This window comes from Xiphophorus maculatus, chromosome 19, assembly GCF_002775205.1.
Source record: "Xiphophorus maculatus strain JP 163 A chromosome 19, X_maculatus-5.0-male, whole genome shotgun sequence".
Taxonomy (NCBI): Eukaryota; Metazoa; Chordata; class Actinopteri; order Cyprinodontiformes; family Poeciliidae; genus Xiphophorus; species Xiphophorus maculatus.
In genome coordinates this window covers 18488615-18504402 of record NC_036461.1, presented here as the reverse complement: position 1 = coordinate 18504402, position 15788 = coordinate 18488615, and the positions used below count along the sequence as shown (strand labels likewise).

Sequence of the window (15788 nt, the reverse complement as noted above, 5' to 3'; positions counted from 1 at the left end):
GCTTGCAAAGCTCAAGTACCTGGACATAATGCTACTAGATGAGCTATTGGCTGGCAGTTGCAAAGCAACACCAGGAGCACCATTAATTTTTCTTACCGCTGATTGGCTGTATGGTTTCCCTTCAAGTTCTCGATTATACCTTACTCTCTGTTGCTTCATCACATAAAACTCCAATAAAGTACATTTGTAGTTGCACTGTCACAAAATGGTGAACTGATCAAAAATGATGAATACATTTGCAAAGAGCTGTACATGCATGGGCACACTGCTTAATTAACTCTAGCCTTTATATCAATTTGGCAACCAATTTGCACCCAAGACAAGCACCCAAACTTTAACATGTGGCAATACTTCAACTCCAAAGCTTTCCAAACCAGGATTTTCTTACATTTCTTACTTTAAACAAGGTTTCCTTCGATTTTGTCTTATTAATTCAACTGAGATGTAAAACATTTCTTGCTCACTATAGTGTGCTATTAAGAAATGTTAGCTATTTTTATAACACCAAATGAGGATGTTTTTTTTTAGCTTAGTAGCTGAATAAAGTACCAATGGCTAAAGAGACTAAATGAAAGAAATAAAACAAACAAAAATCTACTTTCTTACACATACTGTACACAGATGAGACCACAGCTTACTCCACAGCCTTATACATTCTGTACCATTCAGTCACCCAGTTGTGTGGATCAGACTAAGGCCCTGAAACCCAACAGGCAACTAGATGAGTCTGTGGCTTAGTAGTGTGAGAGACTGATAAGTAAGCTTTCAGCCAGAAATCATATCAGTCATAAGTGGTTACACTTTTCTCTTTTTTTTTCATGCTCTCTCTTTGTTTTGCTCCACATCCTGTATGTCGCAAACCTACACGCACATGTGAGGCGGCCGGATTATTTCCAGAAGTGTGAAGATGAATGTCTGACCTCTGTCTGACCTTACATTCAGTCCAGTCAACTGTAACAACAGCTCCTTTCCATCACCGCCTGACCTTGACTCTCTGGTCTATTAATCACAGCTTCGTGCATATGTACACTGCATGCACTCACAGGGGCACACCTGTATCAGTGGCAGCCCTCCAGTTGAAAGAGCATGTTTATTACAGCAAAGGGTCTTGAAGCGTCCTGGTGTCACCTCCTGAGGTGAAGCAGAAAAGGGGCAGCGAGACTGACAGGCTGCGGTGGGGGTGCGGGCGGGAAGAGGGACTTCAGACAGTAACACACACAGTAAGATTTCTGCAACAGTGGGAAAACAGCTGAGTCCATCTGACAACAACGTTGCTCAAACCACATTGATGTCACAACTGCAAAGCAACATACGCATGTGCTCCTCTTTCACCTCTTTCACTTTTCAAAGATCTCACTTAGAAGTGTGAATGTTAAAAAGTTACTGCTAAGATGTAGAGAGAGACAGGTGTGTAAAATGAACAAAAGCAGAAGGGGAAAATTTCCTTAAAAAAAACGAAAAGAAAAAAAGAATTGGCCTCTACTTATTTACCCACGCTCAATTTCTCTCAAGCTAGCTTTTAGGTCTAGTGTTTTTTTCCTGTACGCCGTTTCCTCCAGTCACATTTCTGCTTTTTATTCCAGCAGAATGCATAAAAGCTGATAAAATGGAAAAGTCTGGTAAAAGAAAAAAAAAGATGGGCTCGACATCTTACCTTGTACACCTGGCCGTAGGTGCCATTTCCTACCAGCTCAACCAGGTCAAAGATGCCCGAAGGATCCTGCAAATGCAAAGGAAACACAGTGGAAGGATTACGATTTTGAAGATTCAGTAAAGCAAACTCTTAGTGTTTGAGAAAGTTGTTTAGTTTAACAAAAACAAATGGCAAAAAGTACACTGCCCATGTATATGATATACATTTATGTATATAATGAAAATGATCCGGCTCTACAACCCTGACTTGAATCTGGTAGAGACCTCAAAGACATAAATCTGCCAAAGGTATGAATAAATAAAAATATTCCATTTATTTTTAGTCAGATTATAAACTCCAAGGTTTAATAAAGAAACAGCTACTCATGTTTTAGTTTTTTAGCCTTTTTAAAAAAAGATGAAATTGGTCAAAATCTAAACATTCAGATCAGACCTCAAAGATGATCAGAAATCTGTCAGCCAGGAAGGGCCTGATCAGCACGCCTCTTCAATAGATGTGTTGTTTTGTCGGGGTGTGTGTGTGTGTGTGTGTGTGTGTGTGTGTGTGCGTGTGTGCGTGTGTGCGTGCGTGCGTGCGTGCGTGCGTGCGTGCGTGCGTGCGTGCGTGTGTGACAGAAGGCAAAAGTTGCCTCGTCTCTTTTTGAATTATATTCTCTGGTGGGCAATAGCTCACTGTATCCTTCAGAATGTTATGCATCATAAGGAGAGAATATGGTTTGGAGAGTTTTCTTGCAAAGATGGCCTTTTATTATTTTTGCAGTCCTGTCAATATCAACAGAATACTTTTCACATATTTTACTGTGAAATTTTGAGAAAATGACTGTCATTCATTCTGCTCATGTTTTCAGTACCAGTTAATTTTTTTTTTACCACACTAAGAAACTCAACACTAATCACAGGGACCAGAATCTATGCTAAAAGGCAGCTAATTTCAAGTTATCAATGTACTTTAATCAACGAGAGAATCCAGGCTCAAAGTTGTTACATCATATGCTCTGATAAACCCACTATTACAGAAACAAGGAAAGAAAAGTATCTTCCAGGAAGCCAAATAGTCTGGAAATCAATGGGAAAACACCAAGGTGTCAGATTCAGCCTTTGTATAGCTCAATTCCACCTCTTCTCATCATAATTCAGTTATCTTGTTTTTATCAGCTTACCTGACCTGGCTTTATTGTAACTCTGACAAAAGCCCAAATCTGAGTTTGTCCATTCCGTTTGTTTAAGGAAGAGCTAAAATTACAGGGACACCTTTTCCTATCAACATGTAATTACATCCTGGGTCTTCCTAAGGAAGTGGTCCACAGGGTGGCCTTTAACAGCTTTACTTTCACTCAGCAGCAAGTTCCTGCACAACCCACTCTCCAAGTGTTTGCTGTTTAGAAATGCAGTGCTGAGTTGTTTCAGGCTAGCGTCCACACTAGCTAATAATTCAAGTCCGTAGACGCTAAGTTGCCAACACAGAATTGGAAGAACTTCGGACAAAGCATGAAACCCACTGACCCCTGCAAATTTACACACACACACGCACACCCGCACACACACCTCCCCCCTGCTTCTCCACTGCATGTTGCTACGGCATTCCAACAATAGCTGGCATTTACCCTCTCCTTCTCTCTCCCTTTCTTTCCTCTCATTCCACTTCTCTGGCTGTGGTTTTCCAACCAGATGATGTCCATCTATGTCTCTCTGTTGCTTCCTGCTTTATCTACATAGCCCTCTTTCACTCCTGACAGACTCCAGGACAAGTTCCTCCTGCCAACACTCTTTTCATTCCAACAGTGAATATGTTTGAGTGGCCCAGAAAGTCTCTGGACCCTTTAAACCCTTTAGACCCTTGTATCCTGGGCATCACCGAAGTCTTAAAGTAGTCTTGTTGCCATGGACCTAAGAGATAAACAGCAAACTTCATTGTTTATAGTCCACAATTTCTTAAGTGTTCTTGGCACATTTGGTATCACACATTACAATGCCATATATTTCATCCCTAGTGCTGTCAAACTGACTAACGCTGTGAAAGAATTCAATATCTGAGGGATTTAAAGATAAGTAAATGACTTAACATTTTAAATGTGCCCATCACAAATAAGTAAAAATAAAATATTCAGTGACCAATGTCGTACTCTCAGTTACTAGATCGATTTAGAATGGCTGTTTTTGTAACGTCAGCTACAATGTCTCACATGCTGCTCAACGGTTTGTTGGCTTAACTACTTTTAAATTCTAATTTAGGATTCCTAAGTTAAGGAAGATCCAATTTGTACTTACGGTAATTTAAATCAAGTAATAGTGTAAATTCAGTCACTATTACTTCTGACTGAATGGACAGGCACAAGTAATAGTGACCGTCCACCCAAAGGCTTAGGACTTCCATACCTCTAAGTCTTTGGTAAAATCATGAATGGAGCACTGTGGACATTGTTTTTATTTCAAGAAAGTGTGGGAATATTATTGTCCTCAATATTAATCATTCACACATAGGTATTTGTAGATAGATTTGATGTATTGGACTGAGACTAACAGAAACAACTTGTAAAATACATACTATGTTCAAAAAGCACACATATACAAACACACTGGATAGAGACTGAAACAGCAGGTTTTCAGCTTGAATACCCATTTGGAAGCTGAAAGATACCATCTTTTTCAGATCATTGAATACATCATAAGAACTAACAGCATGCTAACTTGAATGCTCCTGGGTGTTGAAGTGGTTTCTGAGTGAGGAAATACTGGAAATTACTTTGTATCAGAAAGGTGTTAACTTAATTAAATCTGATATCTATAAGCAGCTACCTTACAGGAAATTGGATTTTTCACCTGTTCATTCAGGCACTTGCAACAGTTGGAGAACATTTTGTCAAATTTGTAATGAAGTGAACCTAACCTGGAGCAGATATATATCAGAATACCACTTTGTTTTTGTTTTTTTCCTTTTAAGCTTCAATACTTCTGTCTATAGTGAAACAAGCTGGATTCAGAAATGTTTGGGGCTACAAAAGAGATTCAAATCGCAGAGACAGTTTAGCAACACTATTTGGCAACAACATGTGTGATCAGCTGCTCGAGTGTCGCTCATTCGAAAACACTGTGATAACTAATAACTCACCCACAGCTAATATTTGGGTTACTATCTGTAAGCTAACAAAAGCTACAGCTGGCTAAATCTTAATGACAGCCAGCACACACATCCTCTAGCACACGTGTTTTTAGTGACGTGGTGAACCAGTAGAAAGAATCAAGGCAAATAACCTCCTCTCTGCTCCATCAAAAGTAACTCCAATCCATCTCAACTTGCTAAGATCTGTCTCCGGGCACTCAGCTGTGTAGTCCTGTCTCGTTTTGTGAATCTTGTTCAGAGACGGTTGTGTATCCAGGCTTTGTTGATGCTTTTTTTCCCTTTTACTCCAGGGCAACTCCATTCGAAAGCATTAACAGTGACAGAACTGAGGATGTTTCACTGGAGGCAAAAGCGAGAGGCTTCAGTCACCCATACAAATGTTTACAACTGCATTTTGAATAAATGCAAAACTGAATAGAGAATATTGCATAACACTCTCCGGAACAACTCTTGCCCGGTTAAAAGCTTTAAAATTTTTTTTTTTTAATGTTATCACATGTCCCTTTCTTATTCAGTAAGTTTTTTCATCATCCTGCTCTTTTTTATATATACTTCACATTCATGACTTGTCTGCTGGCATCACAAGCCGCTCTCTGTTTGCTTCCACAAAGAGGAAACTGTAGAATTATGGCCAGAGGGAGGGTGGAAATTGCATTTTCAAACAACGTTTCGAATACTAAAGGAAAACCTATCAACACAGCAGGTTGAAGATGTTTGCCTGTTTTATCCTTTTTAAGCAGATCATCTTAGGGCTTTTACTCTATCCCCCTCTGCCTCCCCATGTCTTCCTGCCTCTTGCCCCGTCTCCGCATGTTTGTTTCTGTGGGTCTCAGCAGGCCTGTCAACCTGTCAGCTGTTTCTGAACGAAGAGCCTTGTGCATTTTTCCCCTTCTCTTCTTCCTTTTCCTGTTCTTTTACCCAACCCCCACCTCTGCCTTGTTGTTGTGTGCTATTAACACCAACCCCTATGCACTTTTCCTCACATACACACATCGACAAACTCATTCTCTCACACTCTGTCTCATGCACATCCTCTCGCCGTCTCGCTCATTCACACTCTCAGAACCAGGAACCTGCACACATACAGTATATCATGCAGTGTGCCAAAAAAAAAAACAACACACTCCTACACAAAGCGGACGGGGGAGGAGGAGAGTGGGGGGCTACCGTGCGAGCATTCCGACGAGAAAGAGTGGGCACGAAACGTAAAGCCGGTCAAGGAGCGCTGACAGAAATCAAGCTTCCGCAATCTGTTTGTCTTGCCACGAGGACTTCATCTGACACAGGTCGACTACGTTTCGCTCCCCTCACTTCCTTCGCCTCTCTGCAAGTGTATGCGTGAGTTTGAATCAAGTGTCAGAGCAGCATGCACACTTTTGACAGGGATTCCCTGGAGACTTCAGGTGCACTTTGCGCTTTCTTTGCCGGTGATACACACACACACACACAAAAACAGTTGGACCGGGTCAGAGTAAAACAAACAAAGGGAAAGAATATTGCCTAGAGTATGCTGTAAAGGGGTGAGCGTGTGTGTGTGTGTGTGTGTGTGTGTGTGTGTGTATTGACATTGACACATGATGCATACCTACAGGTCCTCTCCTGAATGCACAGAATGAGAAACAATGTACTATTGCTGCTCCACTTCATACATGTCCTCAGGCTGGCTGGAGAAAATATAGCACAGTACCATTCATAATTTATAGGCCACTTGCAAAATGAGCCCTCAGCACGTGCCAGCCTTAGTTAGTGTGTGTGTGTGTGTGCAACTCTTATTTAAAGTTGCCTATGGCTGCAACAATTATAACCCCTTCCTCTTTCTTTTTTCTCATATATTTGCTTCCCTGCCGATTGTCTGCAAGGGTCACATGACTGCCACATGAACCGAGTCATGGCTGATGAATCATAGTGAGTGTCAAAACAGGCTGCTGAAAACCAGTTAGACGTTAAATTTACAGTTGCTAATAAATAAGGGCGGAAAGAGGGAGACAGAGCAGTCATCCAACTGACACCTGATGTGGGAATAATGTATCAATTTTGTTCCAGTGGTAAGCCAAAATTCACCAAACCCACAGTGGACTGAAACTTCCCCTATTTTGATAATAAGCCTTGGTTGCAACATTCAATCCTTGAGTCTGGTTAATCATTCATGACTAATATTCCCATAATAAACACACATTTTATTACACAGATATCACAGGTTCTTGACTAACTTATAAAAACATAAATAGTGCTTATTTTTAGCTAAACTTTAACAGAAGGGTTCTTAAGAAAGGCAATTTATTGCAAATGTAAGGATGTCTAGAGTATGCTAGTTGGTGATCAGGTGATCAGAAACAAAAATCCAGTCTTTTTTTCTGATGCCCCATACATAAACCTTACTTAGTTGAACTGACAAGATAAAAACTCAACTTTAATGTCAGGGATGTGTTTAAATGAAGTGAGAGAAGACCCAGATATGAAGAAGGTTCATTAAAAGAAAGTGAGGCTGTTTTTATGCGAAGTGTCACGTTGGGATCAACTTCAGCAAAACAGAAAACAGGAAGCTGAAGGTGTAACTCCGTTTCACCTGGTTCTGTGGTGGATTGTGCTATATGTGGAAATGCTGGCATTATTTTGAAAATCACATGAAGGGAATACCGTTATTCATGCTAACCGCACTAATCAAGCTAATCGCTAATACAAGATTCTATTGCTTCAAGGTTGTGGTTATTTCTATGCAAAATATTAGTAAAATCTGGGTTAGTTGCAGAGCTGTGGATCACAGACTGCTAACTCTGAGGCACATGGATGCAACCTCTATTCCTAATAATGATTTTAAAATGTTACACAAAGCAACACATGCAATTTTCTTCTTAAATATGCTTTTTCTTAAAAGCCTAATGCAGTAACTCTGATTTTAAAAGGTACAGGTAAGGCTTTGAAGGGGGACACTACATTTGTGAATAATAAAAAAAGAGGCAGAGATTTAATAAACAATACATTTGGCATTAAAATTAATTTATGATATTTATGTTAAAACAAATATCTTCTAGTTGCCACAATCTCTGATCTGAACATCTGTCCTGTCAGTATGAGACTTTAAGAAGTCTTTTTATCAGCTCTTTTGTGAGTTGAGCATTCCGTTAAAATTTGTAACGTCAAACTAAAACACACATGAGACAAATGAGCACAGTCCTCAAGGTAAAAAAAAAACAAAACAGCAACAGTGCAAAACTGCAGGGACGGACGCCGACAGACACAACACTCAAACCACCTGCTTACACTGAGAAAGTTCCCCTTCATGCGCATGAGGATAACCGTACTGGCCTGTCATTGTAGATACAGACATAAATATTGACAACGTAAACTTTGAGCCTTGAAAGCAGTGAAATGGAGGCCGTGGAAAACTGCATATTTTTTTTCCCCTAACTTATCCCCAGGATGTTTTGTACTTGAGTTGAATTTGAAGGCTGAATTCTTTATACCGCCTGGTTATCTGACATCCATAAAAATGTCAGCTGGTAATAAACTACAACCCTCATCTCTAAGGCATGTAGTCATAAAGGTTTCTTGAGAACAACTAATAAACATAATGACAGAAAGCTTGCAGAAGCTTTGATTAAAAGAAAGTGAGGCTGTTTTTATGCGAAGTGGCACGCATAAAAACAGTGTGCCACATTTGGCCGTATTTCCAAATATCCACAGCAATCCTTGTGATACTTTACATCTACCTGGCACATTTCGGGGGATAATGGTTCTCAGCCATGACATAAATCACACTTGCATACTACAAAACTGCTGTCTGAAACTCTTGCAAAGACATTATTAATTTTATTAAGTTTTTCCCCCTAGCATTAGCTAATTGGACTCAGATGACCCTCACCCCAATAATCGCCCTCCAAATATATTTATACTCCTTTTATTCAGTACTTAATTGTCAGACTCTCCTGTTTTCCTGCAATCTTAGTCTCATTTTTGCTTCCTGTTGAAGTCTTCCCTGTCTGTCCTTCTTACCTGTTTTTCAAAGTTTTGCCATTAGATAACTTCTAAAATCATTGCGTCTCCCTCCTGCCTGCGTTTGGGTCCATTACCACAACCGATTTTTTTTTTTTTTTTTTACTACAGCTGAGCTGGCAAGCTGTAAACAAAATGTCTAAGAAGCAGAATGTAGGCTACCAGAATAGATAGCCCAATGCATTTTTAATATGCATTAAAAATGCACATTAATTGGGCTATTAATGTATATTAATAGTATTACATTTGGCTATATGCATGTTATTGTGCTATTATTAGCACAAAAATATATTTTTTTTCATACCAGCCTACCTATAGCACTATATGTGTTTCTACTTTAGGGTTGCAGAGGAGTACAGTTCAAGTCTATAGAAAAAACACATTTCAGAAATTGGGGTGGATTGAATTAGAGACCCTAAGAGGATGATTGGAGTCGTGCTGGGGGCGGGTATGCCTCATATAAAACCACTTCAACTTGACAAGAAGATGTACTTGTAGCCTAATTCCCTTTGCTCCCTACCCAGACATGTACTTTACATTACCAGGAGTCAGCTCTTGAGCACAGATTTACAGCAGGCCGAGGACAACTCACGATCCAGAATTGTTTGGGGGGTTTTTTGTTGTCGTGTTTTTCCTACACAACCCATAGGCTGTTCATATCTTGCCATCCATCGCAGCCAACTTGTCATCGCACACCTTTCTCCCTCTGCCATCCATTCATCCCTCTCATCCTTCATCTTTTCTTCCTAATCTTTGACTCTCTCCTTCTGCCGTTTCCATGCATCATTTTGTGCGATTCACCACTGCACAGTGCTATTTAACAACGCTCTTTATTATACTGGCCTTTGAAGCATGTTGTTGTTTAATAACTGCTTGAATTCATTTTAAATCACAACGCACGGCTGTTTGTTGATGGGGTTTTTTTAAGCAGAAATTATACTTTCCATGCACAAATAAAACATGTCCAACAACACATTTAAAACATTTTATACTTGCAGAGGACACAATGCAACTCCATCCCAGACTTGAGAGAGAAAGGAAAAGAAAAAAATAGGTCAGCTACAAGCAGGCAGGCACCGTGGGAGGGAGGATGGGAAGGAAGAGGGGCATTTCTCAGCGACAAACTGCCATACAGTATATAGACTATTCATGAATAAGATCTGTGTAAGCCTTGGGCACTGCTGTGGCCCTGTTACTATGGTGTCTGTGGTCAGGGGCCGAGGAATGTGGCCTTACTGGGCAACAAAGAGAGGGAAGAGAGAGGCTCTGAAGAGGGATCTTTGCCTTGCACTACTTTAGTCACTGGTCACATCAACACCTTTAGCCTGAGACTAGACTCTATCATTTTCTAACTCTGCTCTTAATCTTTTTTCATCTACTCACATCATCATTTCTTTATGCAGCCGTCCTTTCGACATCATTTTCCAAAATACATTAAAGATCTGTTGTTGTTGTTGTTGTTGTTGCATAAACCTTCCAGACCACTCGGGTCTAGAACCAGAACCAAACATGGAGAAGCGGCATTCAGCTTCTATGCACCACAAATCTGCAACAAACTTCCAAAAGACAGCAAAACAGATAAAACACTAGAGTGTCTCTAAACTAAACATGTTTAGGGTTGCCTTTGATTAGTAGAAAATAGGACACTGGTCAACATATTTGATGTGCATTGATGATTTTTATGGTAACGTTTGACAAAATGTGATGTTTATTGCTCGTTTCACACTTTTAAGATGTAAAGCACTTTAAACTGCCTTGCTGCTGTAAAGTGTACAAACAAAATAAACTTGAATTGATTGAAATGAATTGAAAGTGCCTTTCAAAAGTCTCCACGCATCTAACCTTTTACAGTTTTCTCACACTACGACCACAAACCTCTGTGTGTATCAGAATACTATCTGCTAGACAAACACATATCCTATGCGGCTTACAACTTCAAAAAATATATATATTTGTAACTAATTGCTTTTAAAAGTCACGTAACCAGTAACTTAAGAAAGGCAATTGACTTTTGTGAAAAAAGTATAGGGTCTGCTATCTCACTCATCCCTCATCCTAACCTGCTTTTGCTTTCATCTCAGATTTCTCACCTGAATCCCTGCACAGCAGATTACTCCACCGCTAGTTTCTGTGCATGTGTTGGGGTGTGCGTGTGTGTGTGTGTGTTGTGAACTTCCTGCTGGTGTACCATCTGTTGCTCCCGTCAGCTGACTGGATGAGCCACTGCTTTGGACACCTCTGACCTAACCACACTTGTGTCCTAATAAATAAAAACTACTGTCTGTAAAAAAAAACATAAACAAATAATAATAATAGTAATGATTTTTTTTTAAAAAAACGACACGTCTCGACTTTGTGTCTTTTGGTTGTCATTGTGAGTCATGCCACGACTGGTAAGAACCTGGCCTTTCCCGCTCAAGCGAAACCTGCTGAATCTATAACAGGTGCTGCTGGGGTTTTATGTGAGACAGCAGCAAACGTCGAAGAGACAGAGGGAGAGAAAGAGAGAGAGAGAGAGAGAGAGAGAGAGACAGAGAGAGAGATAGAAAGCTGACAAAGCTCATGGACAAAAGAAAAAAGTGCAGAGGATGCAAAACATGAAAAACCATTGCTATCTAACAGGTTCTGTCTCTGAGTCTTCCTGGGCGTTTCTGTGAGTGATGGTGGAGCAGACCCGCTCCACCATCAGCACCATAACCAGAGTAACAATCACAAATCCAGAACACCCCCACCCTTTCTGCGTCAGACACAGCTGACCTACTTCCTGTCTAGTCAGCGCAGCGGTTGACTCTGCGCTCGTCTTGGTCTGTGTCTGTATTGTCATCTGCTCAGATCCTGGACATGTTCTGGCATGTCGAGTTGTTATCCGAAATGCCTCAAAATTACTCATCCTACCTTTTCTTGTTGACCTAAGATTTGTTCACATAAGAAACATTTCCGCACAACTAGCAAATGCCAGTTAAAAAATAAGCACAACACAAAAAATTGTGGGTTCTTCCTTTAACCCAAATGATGGAATGGAAAGTTATGTAGCAATACGTGTAAAATTACTACCTAAAACTGTGTTAACCAAAGAAGGGGGCTTCTTTAGTTTTTACAGGTAGCCACTTTGACAAAGAAACAGTGGACTGATCAGACTTGATTGAATTTCTTCCAAAGTCTGAGAGAAGAAACACTAAGATGAGGGAATTATGTTGTATATCACCTATATATCATGTTGTAACGTCAATGGGTTGCAGTGTTCGTTTTAGCCTTACTAGAAAACAAGTCAGTTCCTTAAAATAAACGTAATGTTTTCACCCGCTAATTAGCTACCACAAGCTATTGGTGGCGAAGTTCAAGTTTCACACTTTGACCAAAGAGTGTGTCAAAAAGTCGACGCAGACACAATAACAAGATAGTTTAGTGTTGTTGTTACGATTTCCTGAATTTATTTTTCAGCATTGTCGTTTTGTTTATATAGACTGATTTAAGTAATAAATTAGCTTTGAAATATTGACCAAAGAAACACTAAAGAGAGCACAGCAATTTACAGTATTTTACACATTACACAGTTATTTAAATTAAAACTGTTTTTCAATAAAAGTTTTTAATCTTGAGTCATTACAGATTTTTCTTTTGTTTTAATCTGATCATCTATAATGCAAAGCAAACCTAAAATAAAAAAAATGCTCAAATAGTCTTTGTTTAGAAAGCAAGACTTTGGATTATTCGTTTCAACTCCCTGCTGCTTGTGCCGCATGTCTTCCACACTTTTTCCTTCCACTCAACCTTTCATGAATTATGAAATGCCATCTTATTTAGGCACTGGACTTTCGTTGGATACCCCACTTGTGGAGGGAGTCAATGACTGCCATCTGGAGAGCATTCAAGTTCTGGAACTCAACTTAGAATTAATATACTGTACTATTTTTTTATCCGGAACTTGATTGGCAAAATAATCCAATTTGGTTGCCTTTATAACTCAGGTCTTGATATATTTGATTGTTTTAACAACCACATAAATAAACATTGTCACAGAGGGAACACTTAGACACACTCCGTTTCTCATACAGAGCTTTGCACTCACCTGTCATGCAGAAGCATGCAAAGCACGCCTAGAAGAAGACAATACATTCCCCAATGAACTCTCATGGACAATTTGTAGTTTTGAATATCTTGTAAAATGATCATCTCAATGTTGCAATTTGTGCATGTGTCCTTGGAGCTGGCCCCAGGACTACCAAGTGAGCCAGTCTAGCATTATGCCTTTAAAACACAGGTGTCAAACTCCAGTCCTGGAGGGCCACTGCCCTGCAACTTTTAGACATGCCTCTGCTGCACCACACCTCAATAGAACAATTAGGTCATTAGCAAGGCTCTGGAGAACTGATCTACACAAGGAGGAGGTCCATCCATCCATCCTTCCATTTTCTTACACCCTTGTCCCTAATGGGGTCAGGAGGGCTGCTGGTGCCTATCTCCAGCTATTTAATTAAGCCATTTCATTCCAGTGTTTTGTACCTGTGGCAGATCTAAAAACTGCAGGACAGTGGCCCTTGAGGACTGGAGTTTGACACCCCTGTAAAAGAACGAGACATGCATGCAGTGAGTCCCAGTGCGTGGACACTTCCCCCATTCTTCCTCATTCATCTTCATCTCTCATGTCCCCTATCCTTCCAAGTGAAACCTTGGTGCCTTTTCAACGACGCTAGCCACTCTTTTCTTTATTCAAACACACGATACACCTCTCTTGTAAACATTTTTCTTTTTGTTGACCGGCTCGGGAAGAGTGGTGAAGCGGCTGATAGACAGATTGGGAAAGCTACTAACATCAAGCCCAGCCAAGGCTAACTGAAGTAAATAGGAGCAAAACTGCTAGAAAAGGGGAACAGAGTGCAGGTGCAAGAACTTATACGCTCTTCTGAAATAATAAAGACACATGAGGAGGCAGGTACTTACAGTATTTCCAATAATGGCATAAAAATGGCCATACAGGCGCAATCGAGTGCATAGGAAATCAGGTTACTGCATGCAGACTCTGCAACTGCTCTGTGAGAGAAGGCAGTAGAGATGTGGTTTTGTTTCTCAGAGATCCTATTTACAGCCTCCTTGTTCTTCTGCTATTGACACAGACACATTAGATAAGTGCAAAAAACACACTCCAAAAACGGAATCCTTTTACATCACACAAATGCACAGCTTTCACTAAGAGGTTACAGTAACCACAGGTAGGCTAGAGGAGCACCCTCACAAGCGTTAATCTACTAAAAAAAAAACATTTAAAAAAAAAGGAACTGGGGCAAAACTAGATGCATTTTTACAAAATAAGAAAAAAATCTTCAGGAGAATCAGCAGGGAGTGGCAGAAATAGTTTATATTTATCTAAAACATTTAGAATGGTGGACCTATAATGAACAAAATCCAGGTCAGCAAAAATCACAGCTACATGCTCAATCAAACATCACGTTTGTTGTGTAAAGACGAGATGTTAAACCAGGTGTTATGTCTGTCAATTCTATTTATAAAAGTCATCTTTAATATGTGAGGTTTGTGGCAAAGCAATGCCTCCAACCTCCCTCCCCCCAATACACACACACACACACACACACACACACATATCCGCCTCAAGCAGTCCTCTGCTCTACTCTACTGCCGGCTGTTATCATTGAGGCTGCACGGTCAGGTGCAAGAAATGAAAGAGCTATTTCTCAGATGTTTCCAAAAGAGAATTTTGCGGATGTCGTCTCACCTTCAAAGCCGACAGGTCGATTTCAAACTGGCTCTGAGCTGGAGAGTCACACGCCATGATGGAGAACAACAAAAAGAAGCCACTCTTAGTTTGCCAAATATCCGAGAACGGCCTCTGCTGTCACGACCGAGCGTGTGGTCCTCCTCTCTGGGCTCCCCTCCGCTCTACGGTGATCTCTCGTGCTGGACCAAGAGAATATCACTGGTGCCTCTCGCTCTGCCCAGCAGTGCTTTGGTACGGGAGCGCACGGCTAAAGCGCAAAGGCGCGGAATGCGGAGGGCGAGAACAGCTCCATGTCTGCCGGGATGTAAGGAGGTACACTGGGAAAGGTGAAGCGCTGCGGAGGATGGATGGCTTCTGTTGGCGCTGCTGCTGCTGCTGTGACAGCCAGGCGGTATGCAAGGGTAGACGGGAGGAGAGCGCACTGCCTCCTCGGGAAACCACGCCTGTCACCGGGCGGGGTTTGGTTTTGCTCAAACTGGAAGCGCTCTCAAACTTGTGGGGTTTTTTTTCCCCCAATCCTCCAAGCTTTCTGTCTAATAACATTTCCTCTTTTTTTTCTTCTTTTACTTCGTGATTAATGTGTCGCGTTGTCTCCAGTGGCGGCTCTAACATGAATAGCGTCCGAGCAGTATGGAAAGCCATAAGGGTCAAAAATATTCTCTCTAGGGGAAGTTACTGCGAGGATTTAATCAAAAAACCATGTATTAATTCAGTAAAATAGAAATGAATGAAACTCCGTAAGGATTGAATTCCTCAAAAACCACAAAAGATTTCAAACCGTCTGATTAAACAATCTAAAATACACCAATCTGTACTGATTTAGTTTAATGTTTTGTATTAAAAAGCAAAAGCAATATTATTGTCATTTCTTTCTAGCCTGCTTTGTAATGAAACAAAGATGAAGTATCAATCCAAATCCTCACACAATTCCCTTTTTTAACAAAAGGACATCAGGGGGAAAAATGTCTATAGTTGGTAACAAGAACAAAAAGTAGGTCGCCCTTTGAAAACGCTGGCAATTTAGCCAAGTACAATGAGTAGGTGGGTAGAAATCAGCTTTTGTGTTAAAGTCACTGAATTGTCCTAGATTCTGTGAAATTAAAAATAATTTTGTTGTTAAATTAACAATAATTTGTTAATTTGTTAATGAAAGTGTTGCCCCCAAAAAGGTTAATAAGTGTTGCAATGTTTTTTCTAAGGATCTCATCAAATGACCCTCTGGGAATTTAGATTTTGTGGATCCTGTTACCATTACTTTATCTTTGTTTGTTGTCAACAAACATTTGA

General features: G+C 40.4%; 1 protein-coding gene across 12 annotated transcripts in view; it reads right to left on the bottom strand.

Annotated features, from left to right (window-relative positions):
- Nucleotides 1-14902, bottom strand: part of tnik (TRAF2 and NCK interacting kinase) — a 64288-nt gene extending 49386 nt beyond the window's left edge. For 7 of the 12 annotated variants that reach the window (XM_023352196.1, XM_023352201.1, XM_023352198.1 and 4 more), the window contains exons 1-2: nucleotides 14499-14901; nucleotides 1655-1720 (exon numbers count right to left, since the gene is read on the bottom strand). In XM_023352196.1, coding sequence (XP_023207964.1) covers nucleotides 1655-1720; nucleotides 14499-14555 — 123 coding nt within the window. In that variant the 5' untranslated portion in view covers nucleotides 14556-14901. Of the gene's footprint in view, nucleotides 1-1654; nucleotides 1721-14498 lie in introns of all 12 variants that reach the window. The other 5 variants (XM_023352191.1, XM_023352194.1, XM_023352195.1 and 2 more) reach the window with 2 other exon arrangements.
- Nucleotides 14903-15788: the final 886 nt, after the last annotated feature.